The following is a 16982-nucleotide window of genomic DNA, read 5'->3' as shown; positions in this document are numbered from 1 at the left end:
CACAGATAAAAATATAAAGACACTACTTTTACTATTATCTGTTTATTAAAATAGGAATCTTTTACATCTTATAGTTACAAAAGCGACATAAAAATTATTAAAAGCTCTGGCTTTTTGCTAATAAAATTCTAATCTTTGTTGCAAAAAACGATAACAGCGCTGCCACGACTACCTTTGTAGTTCGCTCATATATTATCTATAATTAAATAATTATGTGCATTCTAGCTGTTTTTTTTTTTAAACATCACATTCTTTGAAACGCTTAAAAAAGCATTTCGTTTGCTAAATCGTATAAGTAATTAAGTGAAATTATAAGTACCAGTTTCCCGTGTTACATGAAAGTAAAAACTGGCCGTAGTTCTTCTAAAGTGAACATTAAATATATTACAATTTACATTCATATTTCTTTATTACGAGCGCGATCTCTATACTTCTGCTTCAAATCCAGCTCGAAACCATAAAACAGTTGTGGATGATTCTTCATGTACATTCTGAATTCCATCTTACCCAAAAATAGAATCTACAAACAACAAAATGACATAATGACTTGCTCATCATCATAAAAGACACCCACTACTGAACAAAGGCCTCCCTTAGTCCTCCATATATATAGACAAGTCGCGACTCTAGCTATGTCGATGATCGATATACAGAGTATTTTTTTTAATGGGACAAGCCCGCCACAACCTCCCATACCGCTGCAACTCCTGTAAGCCAGGATCTACAGTAGATACAAACATGAAAACACCGGAACACTGAAGTCCGGCGCGTCCCAGGGAAATGAATGACTGTCTTGGATCCCGCAACGAAATAAATCAGAAGATATTATTAGAGGAGAAGAAAAAGAAAATGATAGTTTCCACTTCCCTCGGTGAATTAAATGCAGAAGATAGAATGACTTAAGCCTTAAGGCACAAAAGAGACTGCACAACTGGGAGAAGCCCAGTCACCAAGCACCACGGAAATTTTACTTAAAACTTAAATACTAAATGGGTCCTATGCGTGAGCTGTTATACTTGCTTCCAATAATAGGTATGGCAAAAACGCCTAAACTAAATATACAGAGTATATTTTAAGACCTATAATTATAAATTTTTAAGCATTTCCAAACTAATATAAACATAAATGTTTAAAAAATGTTATAATATAATATTAGCCTGTATTTTTAGATCTTTAAAATTGCTTTGCCCAAACTGGGCCCATAATTGTTACTTTTGCCTTTGAAGAACATCTATGTACATACATTGTGGAAAGCAAATAAATGAATATGAATATGATCTATCGAGTGGGAAGTCTCCCCGATGACTGGTTATAGTACTAATTTCGTCGTATAATGACAGCAGAGTAGAGAATATATTTTGTCACCCACCACCCCTACTGTGCCCGTACAGTCTTAAGAGCCAAGAGACACACAGGGGCAGGGGACTGCATATTTAGAATAATGGAAAATGGACAACAGCGCTCTCTGATAAACCTGCCCCTTTTAAAACCGAGCGTAGTGACTAGAGAACTATTTCACGACCGGTTAATGATGTAACAAAATGTTAGCAAAAACTAAAGTCTTACAGTAGAATTCGTCACAGCAACCACATAAGTCATGTAAACTTCTTTGTCGGTGACTAGTGACAAGGCTCCGAAGTAGTCTCCGTCGATCAGATGCCCTAGCTCCCTATTGTAGTTTGAGTAGACAGCCAGCACTCCGTCGTGGACTATCATCAGACCCTCTCCTGACGCTTTAGCCTGCAAGCCGGGTAAGAAGAACAAAAATACAGGATCAGTTTGGCCCATTTAAGAAATTATAAGATTAAATGTAAGCTAAGTCTGAACACCTCACTGAATATTTAATCCCCAAATCTCTAAATAGAAATCATGATAGTTTTTATGAACCTTTCGTATGAAATATATTTAAGTTGCGGCATTCTATTTACTTAATATAATCCCCATCTGTAAAAATGGATACTTACTACAGTCACCATATCGTTAACCATATACTCTTTCCTCTTCAGCATAATAGTTAGTTGTTCCAGTACCGGTATCGGCCACTGAGCAAACAATGGAATCCGCAGTATAATATTAAAGTAACAATTCAAGTTTATTTCGTTCTTCAACATTTGTGGCAGAACTACATAAAGTCCATTTCGAGCTTCAGTCAATCTCAGCGCTGACGATTTGTATTTAAAGTAATCAGAAACTTTCATACTCAACGTATCAGACACTTGAAGACTTTGTAACGCATTCATAGTCTTCCGCTTCGAAACCATTCTTTGGCTTTCTGCAGATATCACGAGGGTAAGGAAAGAGAAGCACTCCACCATAGCCCAAGCGTAGAAAACATACGTCAAAAGGAAACTAAAAAATGAGAATAATTTATCTAAAACGAAGCGCTCCACAGTTGCGTTGATCTGCGTTATTCGAGTTAACGGCTTCAGCATTTTGCCGATATCAAACATAAAGAACAAAAAATTTCCTACGTTGTACCACCCATACTTTAATCCCGCTCTAAAGCTCAATATGGATTCGTCATCCACATAATCATTATTGAAAAACATCAATAAAGAGAAGACATCGCTCAGTTCAGTCAACTGTATCAGAGTTACGAATGTAACAGTTCCGATCCTCAGAAATTTGCAGAGACTTTCCTTGATTTTAGGGTACCTCCTGCGGCTCCAGCATGTGGAGGTCTCGATCACTCGGAATAGGCTGAAGATGTCGACGATCTTGAGAGCACAGATGAACTTGTTACACTTACACAAACCACAGTTCACGTTACCTCCATATCTAAGAAACATAAACCAGTGCAAAGGAAATGCTGACGCAACGTGGAGAAATAATTTCTTTTTACAGAAGTTTAGGACCGCTTTTTTCCTGCTTAAGATGACTCTTTTACTATCCATGTCAATGTACCCAGTAACTATGTCCACGTACAAGCCCGCGAAGACAATCAATTCCAAAAATGCGCCAAGTAAGAATAATTGCATTGGCAACTGGTCGTAGAGGAAATTGGAGGTTAATCGTTTAATGAATTTGTTGGTTACGAAGACGTATAGTATTAAGAAATCCCAGAAGAACCTGAAATAGTTCGTCACTTGCATTAATTTCTGTAGTTATTGAGAAATAAGTAAACCTATAATAACTTACAGAGTCTCCGTTACCTGAATTTACTCAGAGGATGTATGCAGTTCTTGTGCTTCCGAAACTGTCTGTATCTTTCCATTCTCAGTGCGTTGGAACTAGAGTAGAACCCCCTGTATTTGTCGCACTCGTACGAAAGTAGAAAGAGATCGTTCCACCATCGTCTGAAGTCCGAGATCCGCCCCTTCCCGGCGATATCAACATCCAGGACATCCTTCTCTGGTAAAATTATGCACTTATGGTAATGATATGAATTCAAACGTTCATGAAGTTGAAACATGATTTTAACGTAGGCTTAATTATTCAAAAAATCACAAAGATATATTCAAGTAAATTCTACCACGTAATATATCTTCCCCCTTTATCTACTTTGAATATTCCTTTGAATATCTCGATACGAGATATTTATTAACAAGCAATGACGTTCAAAAATAGGAAGAATTAAGGGATGTCCAAAGAGCAGAGTATTGACAGAATTTATGGATATATTATTGAAGTCGTTAAAGAGTATTTATCCGAGAGTATTAGAGAGAGTATTTATGTTCTAATAGTGTCTCTATCAGTAGCTTTCGGAGTCAATAGCTATCAGAGGTAGAGTAGGGTAATGGAGGCCAGTGGTTTAGTATTACAGTTTCTCTGAAAACTAAGACAAAATTAAAACTTCTAAAACAAACCGTTCACCGAAACCGTAGTAACTGCGAGCGCCATCTGTTGATTGATTTTGCAAATACAGGAAAAATAAAGTGGACACAAACAGGTACAGTTAAAATGAAACTTATCTACTTAGGATAAATGGTAAATTTAACAAAACCAATTTTATATGAAAGTGGGCCAAAGTGGGTATTGTTTAGTTCATACAGAAGTAACTTAGACTCCACTTTACAACAAATTATTTGACGACGGGAGGGAGGTATTAATGCGTCGATTTTTTACCAACAACGTACTATGTTATTAGTGCCAATGGCATTTACCCCTGTTCCTAATGAGGAACAGGGGTAAATTTTAGGATACTAAATTTCAGGCAACTTTTTCCCCATAGGAAGATGGGAGTCACACTTGCAGAAGTTAGTTCTTAATAATTAAAATGATCCACACGCGCCATTTATTCGACTACACCATCCGCGCCATCTCTTGGCAACAGTTAAAAGTATTGTGTAGTCCGTAATATACAATGTGATAGGGGTGAAACTTCTAACCCGTTAAGGCTGAGTTCTACATCTAATTTTATCGACAAAAGTCGGGGGTCGAAGGGGTCGAATCCCTCTAAAAATTATGGGTATTATAATATTTTTTTTACTTTTTTTGATATCAAAGGTTGTATGCGTCGTAGAAACAAAAAAAAAACGACAAACGGTAGCTTATAACCTTGGCTAACTAATTCATTACTTTTTTCATATGTTTGATAATGTTTTGGTGAGAAAAAAAATCATTTGTGAATTATTTTTACCGAAAAAATCACAATTTTTCAATATTTTCAATTAGGGGTTCAACACCCCATATTATTTTTTTTGTCGTTAAAATTAGATGTAGTACTCAGCCTTAACGGGTTAGAAGTCCCACCCCTATCACATTGTATATGATGTTCTTTATGATTTATATCAAACTACTCATCCAATTCACCAATATAAGTACAGTAAAAAAGCCGAAGATACCTACGTTATTCATACATTGCTGCGCTATTCTAAAAAAACTGAATTCGGAAGCGTATCCGAACGAAATAACAGTCGGTCGGCCATATTGTCCAATGGCGGCCATGTCAAATGAAACGTCACGCTGACAAAAGTCAAAAAGTGGCCAAAAGCGAGGCTTCTTGTAGTGTTTTTGTTTTGAGAAACCACAACAGTCGTACCGCAAAATGCCGAAAAATATTACGACTGAGGTCCGGGAGATAATATTGAAAGTAAAGGAGTTTATGGACGAGGAGAAACGTATGCAAGTGCCGATAATACCACTCAGTAAAGTGTATGTGCGGGTTTCCGCCGCTACAGGTTCGTAAACTTGTATTCTATGAAATTAATGCTCGTTAACGTTGTAATTATTTCATATTTTGTATTCTAACTAGATGTACTGCTATTGTTTTTGCGTTGGACTGAACTGCGCGAATGTAGTTATTAGACTATTTTCTGATACACATTGCATCTTACTTTTTGTCTTTGTTAGCTAATAGTTACTCAATAACATTGTACATATGTATATATTATTTGTTGTGTTTGTTTAATCAAGTTTAAATGCGGTCTCTTCATTGCGAATCATTATTAAAATATCTGGTCTGTCATACATAGCACAATCCATATTAAAATAGTATGGCTTATACTGAACTATATATTTAGAATACTAATAAGTTATAATATAACAAAAAGTTAATAATGTAATCAAATGCTGTTTAACCTCTTGACTATTCCACACGAGACACAATAGAACATACATTGTGTCTCATTTAAATCTGCTGCTGTCTGATTATGAGCTAAGATGTACAGATTGCACCGCTATTGTTTGCTCACTGCAGTTTTCATTGTGCAGGGAATGATTCAATGCGAACTTGAAGCACTCCTTTTGTTACTATATTAGATACCCTTGCTCCGCTATTGTACCCGACTCTGCATTTGATATGCTACATGATAAAGATTGTTTTAAATTTCAAAGTAGTATCTTGAGACTCGATGTGAGCCAGCGAATATATTTACATTGTATTTCTCAGTTGTGCGTTTTGAGTTGAGAATTGAGTTTCTTGCTCATTCTTCTCCATTCAAAGCAATACTTTGGAACAAGCACCTAGCTTCACTTGACTGTCAATTCAATTTGACATTTCAAAAGTGCCTAATTTAGGATTAATTGAAATAAATGCTTTGACTTTGACTTTGACTTTGCGATGTGATGTATACATTATGCATTATTTTTGATATATTATCTCTTTTTCAAAGGCATTTTGTTCTAGATTGTGTTTGCAATTCTGATTTTTTTAATTTATGTTAAGTTAAATTTAACATTTTAATGTGCTCTGAAAGTATTAGGCTGAAGTATATACATATAGTATATACATACTATATATTTATTTATTCATTTACATATTATTATTATATATTAATGCCCATTAAGTTCCCTATTTACTGTGTGAAGTAGTGTAAGGCAGAAATGGCAAAGCTTTACATTACAACAGGCCATTTAAAAATAAATGTCTTCTGAAATGCTTTGTGTGCCATAAAAAATATATTACATTTTTTGGTAGTTTGTTAAGCAAAATTCATACTGAACTGGAGTCATTTAGTTAATGTTATTTATATCTGAATAGCAACAGGCACAGGACCATATTTTTATCAATGGTATGAGCAATATTAGTGTGCTGTGGGCCACCACTGATACAATCATTCTCCATCCCTGCCTTAAGGCATTCTCTAGGTATAGTGTGTACAATGTAACATCTTATCACTTATGTTATGAGTGACCATGCCATATCATTGCCATATCATATAGATCGCGATTCAATAGTACCTAGTTATGAAAAATTTCGAAAATTTCAATCATTATTTGAAAAATGGTTATCATTACAAAGTGCAATGCAAACAAATAATAATGTTATGGTTTTGCTGATCATTGTTGAAATCAAAACGCCTTTATCGAGCTTAGTTTATCTGTATCCTATAGTTGATGCGATAACTACTTGCCTGAGTACTGCGATTGATTCATCAAGCTGCAGCCTAATTATATTTTTACTCATACAAAAACACCTAAGCTACTATATTATAATTAAAGTGTATCACAGAGCCTCGCGAAATCCGTTTCATGACGTATTTTTTATAGTTACAATTATTTTTACTAGCGAAATATAAAAGTTGATCCTTTTATATGTCTAACAAATTAAATTAACTAAATGTAAAGTTGTTGTAACTATGATTGACAAATTGACACAACTTAATAACTAAACACATTGTGTCGCGGGTTCGGTACTCGCAACTCTATCGGTTTCATTTGAACTGTAACAGGGTATGCTGTGCAATAATGTAAATGCATAAACAACATTTGTTACAACATTGATTACGGGCAACTCCTCCAATGTTTAAAAGAACAAGGCCGCGGCCCCTAGTTCCCGGCGGCCCCGCTAGGCCTGGCCACGGTGGCGGTCATGGTAGCGGCGGGGCAGGGGGTGCGAAGAATCCCCGGGTTATGGGAGGCCACCAAAACAAATTGACCCTGGCGACGTACAACGGACGCACACTACGGCTTGACTCGCATCTGGCGCAACTGGAGGTGGAGCTTGGGAAGATTAGGTGGCACGTTCTGGGGTTAAGCGAAGTCCGAAGAGAGGGGGAGGACACCGTAACCCTAGAGTCCGGCCACCTAATGTACTTCCGAGAGGGAGACCAACAATCCCAAGGTGGCGTTGGGTTTCTGGTCAATAAGTCTCTCTCTGATAACGTTGTGGAAATATCTAGTGTGTCGAGCAGGGTAGCGTACCTCATTATCAAGCTCACCGAGAGGTACAGCCTTAAGGTGGTGCAAGTGTACGCACCGACCTCGGCACATTCAGATGATGAGGTGGAGGAAATGTTCGATGACATATCGAGGGCCCTCCACTTCACTACTAAGACCCACTACAATGTTGTCATGGGAGACTTTAACGCTAAAGTGGGAGTACAGAATTGCAGTGAATCGGTAGTAGGATCCCATGGTTTTGGAGTCAGAAACCATAGGGGGCGGATGCTGGTCAACTTCCTCGAACGAGAGGGGCTGTTCTTGATGAACTCGTTCTTCAAAAAGCAGCCCCAAAGGAAGTGGACCTGGCGGAGCCCCGACACTATGACAAAAAATGAGATCGACTTCATCATAGCGGACAGGCGATACATATTCAGAGATGTCTCCGTGATCAACAGGTTTAACACCGGCAGTGATCACAGACTTGTCCGAGGCACTCTGAATATCGACTTTAAAGCCGAACGTGTCCGTTTGATGAAGTCCAGGCTCCGACCTACTATGCTCCAAACCATCACTGGATCTGAAACGTTCCAGCTTAATCTGGAAAACCGATTTGCTACCTTGGAAACCACAACGGACGTTAACCAGAACCTAGAAAATGTAGTTCGAGTCCTCAGGGACGAAGGTACGAGATTCTGTAACATGCGACGTAAGGGCAGGAAGTCTAAACTTTCCGAGGAGACCCTGGGGCTGATGAGGAAACGACGTGAAAACCCACCCGTCACTTCGTCAGGAAAACGAGCACTGAACCGGGAGATCAACAAACGCGTGCGGCACGACCTCCGGTGCTCTAATACCGCTTCTATTGAAAAAGCCATCGAGCAGAATCGGGGGTCTAAGGTGTTCGTACAATCTCTCGGCAGAAGCCACCTGACGAAACTGACCACAGCAACTGGAGAAGTTGTTGCCTCTAAGCCGGCGGTTCTTTCGGAAATAGAGGACTTCTATAGCCGGTTATACGCTTCACATGCATCTCGCCCTGATCCCGAAAATGAGGACTCTAGAGCTACATTAACGCGCCATTTCACTGAAGACCTGCCAGAAGTCAGCATTGGCGAAGTCGAGATTGCTCTTGGGCAGCTTAAAAATGGAAAAGCCCCTGGAGAGGACGGCGTTACCACAGAGTTGCTAAAGGCTGGAGGCAAACCCGTACTGAGGGAGCTCCAAAGCTTTTTAACGCTGTCCTATTTGAAGGAGAACTCCAGAGGCGTGGAGCAGAAGTGTGGTCGTCTTGTTCTTCAAGAAAGGGGACAAAAGCCTTCTGAAGAACTATCGACCCATTTCGCTTCTAAGCCACGTCTATAAGCTGTTCTCAAGAGTGATCACGAACCGTCTTGCGCGAAGACTCGACGAATTCCAACCACCGGAACAGGCTGGATTTCGGAGCGGATACGGCACCATAGACCACATCCACACAGTGCGGCAGATTATACAGAAAACCGAAGAGTATAATCAGCCCCTGTGCCTAGCATTTGTGGACTATGAGAAGGCCTTTGACTCGATAGAAATCTGGTCTGTCCTGGAGTCCTTGCAGCGATGCCAGGTTGATTGGCGATACATCCAAGTGATGACATGTCTTTACGAAGTCGCCACTATGTCCGTCCAAGTACAGAATCAGCAAACACGTCTCATACCATTGCATCGAGGAGTGAGACAAGGGGACGTCATATCCCCGAAACTGTTCACTAATGCAATGGAGGATATGTTCAAGACGCTGCACTGGAAAGGACGTGGCATCAATATCAATGGCGAACACATCTCTCACTTGCGATTCGCAGATGATATCGTCATAATGGCAGAAACGCTGCAGGACCTACAAGGGATGCTGAACGACCTGGCTGACTCCTCTGCACGCATCGGCCTACGGATGAACTTGGACAAAACCAAGGTCATGTTCAATGAACATGTTCTACCGGAACCGATTGCGATTCACGGAGCCGTCCTCGAAGTTGTTCAGAAATATGTCTACCTCGGGCAAACGTTGCAGTTAGGTAGAAACAACTTTGAGGATGAGGTGAATAGGAGAATTCAGTTGGGTTGGGCAGCTTTCGGAAAACTCCGTCGAGTCTTCTCATCGTCAATCCCACAGTGCCTAAAGACGAAAGTCTTTAACCAGTGCGTCCTACCCGTAATGACATACGGTGCCGAAACGTGGACACTTACGGCTAGACTGGTCCACAAACTCAAAGTCGCTCAGCGGGCTATGGAAAGGGCTATGCTCGGTGTCTCTCTCCGAAATCGCATTCGAAACGAAGTGATTCGGCAGAGAACCAAGGTGATCGACATAGCCCACCGGATCAGCAAGCTGAAGTGGCAGTGGGCCGGCCATATTAGCCGCAGGACCGACAACCGTTGGGGTAAGCGAGTCCTGGAGTGGAGACCGCGTCTCGGTAAACGTAGTGTAGGACGCCCCCAGGCGAGGTGGAGTGACGATCTGCGCAGGATGGCTGGCAGGAGCTGGATGCGAGTCGCTAGTGATAGAGCAAAGTGGCGAACAATTGGGGAGGCCTATGTCCAGCAGTGGACTGCTATAGGCTGATGATGATGATGATGATGATGATAAACAACATTAAAAAGACATAGGAAAACTGCACGAAAATGCATCAATGACATCAGTACTTAAGAAAGTCTCTTGTAGACGCCACCTTTGACTAGTCGTAGCGGAAATAGCAGAAACAACAAATTAGTTACATAAACTTGTCTAATCAAAAAGCTATATCATTTCAGGAGTATCGGAACGCACAGTCCTGAACATCGTGAAAGAGGCGAGGCTGGTCGAGCAAGGCTTGCTGGACCCTGAAACGCTGAAGAAAACTCCAAAGAAACGCGTCAGAACCAAGGGCAAGATAGAAGTAGACGAATACGACCTCCAGGTTATACGCAGAAAAATCCATGAGTTCTATGCATTCAAGAAAGAAGTACCAACCATCAACAAACTTCTGCAGATATTAAAAGAAGAAATTAACTTCAAAGGATCTCGAGAGACGTTGAGGAAGATCCTCAGGAAAAACGGCTTCCAATTCAGGAAGACTAAGAATAACAAGGAGAAAGAACAACCTCCGGAGTCCACATCCGCCGTTCCTCCGATGGTGGCCCCGTACATTCACTCGGTGTTCAGCCACAAAACTTTACAATCATAGATTTTATATGTACGTATAGGTATAGGCAGCTTAATTTAGGTTTAAATTACTTCTCACAAACTAATATTTCCTTTGGGAAAATTCCATTGAAGTTGTCGCAGTTTTATATGAGTGAAGTTTCAAGGTAAAATTATCATCGAGTGTTTGAATTATGAGTGTCTTGTCCGAGGGGAGCGTGTTCTCATGCATAAAATTTCCTTGGAAATGGATATAAAAAACTTTTTAATGCATAACGTATACAGCACATTTGTGTCTACAGGTATTCTATGCATTATTCAGTTTTTGTGTTGAATGCATCTTTTATTTTAGTAATTCCTTAAAAAAAAATGTTATATGCATTAAGCACAGGTGATTTTCAATTGGTTTTAACCAGTTTTTATATTGGTTCGTTTAGTTTTCGTATTTAGATTCGATAATCAAATTGTTGAATTTTGAATTCAAACCAGTGTCTAATAATATATTTGTTCCATATTTAATAGAACTTATAGTTTAACTGGTTATAAAATGTGTTACTTTAGTTATATGCACCTCTGCTTGCCCCTAAAATCCAGTAACTATTTAAATGTTAGTATGTGAGAAGCAACCACAGTACATACCTGTAGGTATAGCAGTATATAGATCTAAAGACAGAAACCCATCTTTGTACCAGTAAATTATATATGTTTGGTGTAGTAGTGTGTATATTGTATTAGAAAACGACAATTGGTATTGTGTACTCTATGTTCCTGTCCATGCTTCCTTCAGATTTAGTCAAAATTACTATCCATTCTTTAATGCTACATGAAACTAAATAAAACGATGTTTATCTCTGTAAACAGGCTACAGATGGAAAGTTTTACATAGGTTTTATTTTAAAACTAAGCTAGATGAGGCCGATATTGCCTGCCTGCTTAAGAAGGGATTTAAGAAACAAAATTATTTAACGGGATTATTATTGTCAATATTGCATTCATTATAACTGATGACTTTAATATTAATTAAAGGAATTTAAATAAGAAACACTACACATTTGTACCACAGAATCATAGACTGCTTCTATTTTATTACATAGTTGATGTTGTCAAAAAAACTAAAATATATGGAATGCCAAAATTTAAAATTATTTCAACAATAACAGATAGTCGCCTTGACTGAGGCCCATTGCGAAAGGAGAATTTACTATTCCTAAAAAAAAATTGGTTATTTAAAAACATTGCTAGAGAGGGGGCTTCTCTAGCAATGTTTTACGCACGCACTATTGCGTTCAATTTTTACCCTTCTCATGTGCAAGACACTCACAAGTACGGCGGATGCCCCCGACTCGTCTATGCGCCTATTGTATAATCACAAAAATATAATAATATTCTAGTGAATGACATTTTACGTGAATACTAAAACGGCACTCAATTATAGGACGCTCTCTAACATATTTCTATCTTCTAACTACTTTATGCAGTATTTAAGTACAACTTCAAATTGAGTACTGTTTCAGCATTCAAGCGTATTTCTTGATTTCAAAGTAAAGGCACGACAAACAATTAGGTGAGGCTACTTTAACGCTTTTCATTCTCATTTAGTATCAAAGGCTTTTTTCCATCCTATTTTTGTCAGCCCATAAAATGGAATGTCAATCTTCTACCTCAACCTCGCTTAGACTTGGGCGCCAAGTCTCCATGGACATACCATAGACGGTTTATGTACTTAACTATTAGAAATTAATTAGTATTTTTCAAATAATACGTAGTTACTCGAGACCGAGTCTTCCGGTGAGATTCAGCTAAACCTAAAACCCCAAAACGCCTCACATAATTTTTACCAGTACATACTAACTAATATTCAATATTACTCGTATGGCCCTAACAATAAATAATGAACTTTGTCACAAGATCTTAAAGTTCCTATTTCTAAATATTGTGTTTTGACTAAAAACCTGTGAATTTATTAATGAAGTACATACCTACCACTTTTATAGCGGACTGCGTAATTTTTAATATTTGACTACAATTAATATACGGCTAAATAAAAATATGTACATACTACATAGGTACATGTCTTCTGGTTTCAAGTTTATGTAATGTTATGTGGCTGACAGTATATAGAAAGGTGTTACATTTAATTTAAAAATCAGCTCCTTTCCTAGACAGTTTGTTTATGATGATTCATGATTTAAAATTTTATAATACATTGAAACAATGAAGGTATACTATATACCTTAATTGTAAGATTTGTGTTGTATATTAAGTTACTTATTAACTATTAGACATTGCACTATTTTATGAAAAGTTCATATAAGGCTCATTTTCTAAATTATTACTATAATGTCTATTGCTAGTGCCAAGAATTAAGATTTGGTTTGATATTCCGAGAATTATTAATTAATTCCTTATTTACAATTAACATTATTATAGATTGAATTGGCTATGGATTATATATGGATGTTTGTGACATGTTAGTTAATGTATGTGTGAAAATAACAAGAGCCATAAGTTTATAAAATTGCTAGGAAATATAAACTTCTGTAGGATTCTAAACGAGAGATGAATGTTATTATTTTACGACGCACATTTCTTTAAAATGTATCGATTTGTTACGTCTCGTGGTAAATACCCAATTGTGAGATACATTTAGAATCCTATGTAAGTTTCCTAGATTTTTTAATTATTTTACATATCCTAGGAAGTTTATATAATTTAAATTTTCCTAAGTTTATATTTTTTCTGGGAAATTTATAATCTTACGGTTCTTGTTATATCCTGGTGAAAAAATGCACAAGAATTTGGTATCCAGCCCAGATAGTATTTCCTCACTACATAGACAGTAACTAGAAATTAAAAAACAACATCTTTTATAAGAATTGGCAGTAATTATCAATGGTTACTATCTCCGTACTGAAGCAATCTGTTTTAAATAATTTACTTACATATCAAGTTCTTGGGTTGATTTTACTGTATATCGTTTTTGATGTACCTTTCAACATTATTTAGTACATTTAGTGGGACATAATATAGTGCCATCAGACATAAATCAATCTGTCTGTTTTTCTGCCGTATTCAGAGACATTTAATGATTAAAACTATTCCTTACTGCCGTACTTAGACATTTAATTATTACTTAAACTTATTCATTGGTAACGAATTTGTTCTATTGCTAAGAACTGGGTCAAGTTACCATTAAATGACTTTTAAGTACGGCAGTATGTCAGGTTACCTAACTAATAGGTTAAATGGGTATAAAGGCTACTTCTCGTACGGAGAAGGTATAAACATTACAACACTATCTCGCGCACTCAGAGACATTTAATGGTTACTTAACCCAATCCTTAGCAATTGTTTTCCATACAAAATCCTTACTAAAGAATAGTTTAAGTAATCATTAAATGACTCTGAGTGTGGCAGTATGTCCTCAAGAAGAAATGGCTAAACATCTTAAGTTAAGTTTTAATCAAGATAATTATATTTTATTACCGGTAAACTATGGCAACTTTACCAGACCCTTGGCAACTTTACCATACTATAGGTATTCAGTATAAACTCATTTATCTAAAAATCTACCCACTAGAATTCTGTTTTGTAATAGTAGTATTTTTTAGACATTAAAAAGAAATATTTACTATATTTTGCGTAGACGCAAGACTGCTATTATGCCAGTAATGGCCGTCACAGTGTAGTGCGTGAAAATGTGCTAAAAGTTAGTAGTTCCCAAATTGTGCTCACAGAGCCTTAATTATATGTCACAGGTGAGTGAAATTTTGATCTTGAATGTATAATATAGTTGGGATTACTGTTGTAATGTCAGCAATTGCTTTTTCTTTAATTTATTGATAAATAATCGCTTCGGTAATGTTGACACAGGTTAGGTAAAGTTGCCACGGCCTGCTTTGTGGCAACTTTACCTACAGTTAGGGTTGGCAATAAATGTTTTTTTCTTGTTTGTGTGTATGTAACCATTTTCAAATACCTAAATTTCCCAGCATAATAGTGAATATCCTAGATGATAAGTTATAATGTATTTAATAATACCTTTTGTTTTAGAGCCAAAATGGCTCACATGAAACAAAACCGCAGATAACTCGGAGTTAGACAATATAAAAAGTATACGAAAGTAATGTTAAAATTAGCTATGAAGATAGTGAAGTCAAAAAATTAAAAAGTCAAAAGATTAAACATTATTTTGTAGCCTTTTTTTACAATTTTAAACATAAATACTTAAAATTTTAGAACTTAATTTAGTTTAAAAGGGAACAATATTTATGTCAGATATTTATGCTTTTTTTTACTTTAGGTTTAAGGTTTATATTTTTTTTAAATATACATGTCATAAAAATAATTCTCATTTTTTGACAACCCCGAGCGTAACAAATTATTTGTATGTAAATTACGATGAAACCCGTGGCAACTTTCCCGACTGTCTGTGTAGCCGTTATCTTTATAGATTTCCTCATATTGTTTGCATTATAATACGAAGAGGTCCTAGATGAAGCCCTCTGTACCTCAACAACTCTTTAATATGCAATACACGATGAATACGGCGCGTAGGTAAAGTTGCCAAAAATTTGGTATCTTTACCCATGTTGTTTTTTCTTTACTACGGCTAAAGTAAGCGTTTGTATATAATGACGATTACGGTAAAGTGAGCCAGATAGACTACAATTCTAAATATATAGTTTTGGTTTCTATGCGTCTTATGGTTAAAAATATATTTCGATTTTTGTTCCAAAATATGGTAAAGTTGCCATGTTTTACGGTATATCAGATGATTCTTCTATGAATTATATTTGACTTCGTTACTTCGTTAAATGTTCATCAATTAAAAGTCATGGCCTAAATATTATTCTGTTTCATACAAATATCAACTGATGATGATGATGTTAATGATACTTTTATCAACTTATTATATTATTAGTTCTATTTTTATTCTATGTTTCCTAGTACAGTTTACTTTTTTTTATACAACTACCTAGACGACTCGTTTAAAGTTGTCACTTAGAAAGAGCTTCGTATTGTTAAACTTATTTTTTCTTTACTGAAACTGTTTTAATTATAAAATAGAATTCGTACTATTTTTCAACCAACGCTCCTACTATGTAAATATTTAATGAAACGAAATTTTGTATACGTTATTCATGTTATTATATCATTAGGCAAAATGTTATTCTTCAATCGAAAATCTTACTTTATAGACTACACATTTTACGATTTAACTGTACAGTCCGACTTTAACAATCATATTCACTACCGTAAATCGTAATGAATAAAATTCGAGGATTGAATAAATGTTATGAAAATGTTCTAACGTCTATTCACCCCATTCTTTTGTTTATTCACCCTTTGAATTCTATTCACGCCGTTTTACCGTTATACGGTTAATGCACAATTAAATCTTAAGGTGTGTAACCGCTATTAGTATATTAAAATCACTTTACCAATGAATCTAACACAAACGAAATAAAACCGTCCAGTTACCAGTATTACCTTCATATGTATGACTGGAGATGGTTGGCTAAAAAGCAGTACCCTTAGTACGAGTTTGCTTTAAGTTTAAAGTAATCGAAACGAGAGCGTGTTCGGCGCTCTGATTGGTTGGTTTATTCGAGCCGGCCAATCATAGCGCCGAACGCGCTCTCGTTTCGATTACTTTAAACGTAAGGTATAATCATACTAAGGGTACTGAGGATGGAGCTCAGTAGTGTGCTGATAATTATGGGGATTTACAAAGAATACATTTTTCCAATGGCATAATAAATGATATTAATGAATAGTGATAATACTGAAATTAGTGTATTATCTAGATTTAAACTGAAATTGGCTTATTTTGACTAATTTGGTTAATAATAATTAATAATATTTTTTACATTTAGTTGCGATTTGTAATTCTATTTTGCAATGTTTTGTGTATGTTGGAAAGAAATGATAAAAGATTTAAAGGTTTCAATCTATAGAGTTTTTTTATCATGGTATTCATTCTCGAATCTTTTTAGTGTGTATAGTTATAATACGTACGTTATATACGTTTAGTATATTATGCGTAGATTCAGAACGTAGTTTATGCAATATAAACTTAGATGCAAAGGAGTAATGTATTAATAGGGGGTGCCACAGTAGGATATGTGACATGTTAAAAAGGTGTATGTATTTTTCTATTTAGTCAAAACTTTTTCCTATTACATTGTATAACTAGAGGCACTAGTGTAACGTAGAGTGTATTAAACTTAGTTCTTCCTAACTTCAAGTCATTATTAAATTAACTGGACTATTAGGATCT

The 16982-nt window shown here is 36.5% G+C and overlaps 2 protein-coding genes across 2 annotated transcripts; one reads left to right on the top strand and one right to left on the bottom strand.

Annotated features, from left to right (window-relative positions):
• Positions 1–74: 74 nt before the first annotated feature.
• On the bottom strand, positions 75–3570 carry LOC118264806 (potassium/sodium hyperpolarization-activated cyclic nucleotide-gated channel 1-like). Its single transcript, XM_035577459.2, has 4 exons — positions 3153–3570; positions 1965–3069; positions 1567–1740; positions 75–520 (listed from the first exon to the last, which is right to left on the bottom strand). Exons 1-4 carry the CDS (start codon positions 3410–3412, stop codon positions 398–400), a joined length of 1662 nt encoding a protein of 553 aa, XP_035433352.1. The 5' UTR covers positions 3413–3570; the 3' UTR covers positions 75–397.
• A 1314-nt stretch (positions 3571–4884) lies between these two features.
• LOC118262754 (uncharacterized) lies at positions 4885–15018 on the top strand. Its single transcript, XM_035574352.2, has 2 exons — positions 4885–5120; positions 10330–15018. The coding sequence occupies exons 1-2, from the start codon at positions 4988–4990 to the stop codon at positions 10740–10742; spliced, it is 546 nt and encodes a 181-aa protein (XP_035430245.1). The 5' UTR covers positions 4885–4987; the 3' UTR covers positions 10743–15018.
• Positions 15019–16982: the final 1964 nt, after the last annotated feature.

The sequence above is a fragment of the Spodoptera frugiperda genome, chromosome 25 (assembly GCF_023101765.2).
Source record: "Spodoptera frugiperda isolate SF20-4 chromosome 25, AGI-APGP_CSIRO_Sfru_2.0, whole genome shotgun sequence".
In the NCBI taxonomy this organism is placed as follows: Eukaryota; Metazoa; Arthropoda; class Insecta; order Lepidoptera; family Noctuidae; genus Spodoptera; species Spodoptera frugiperda.
Note: the sequence above shows the minus strand (reverse complement) of the source record. Positions and strands in the feature narration are given on the sequence as shown.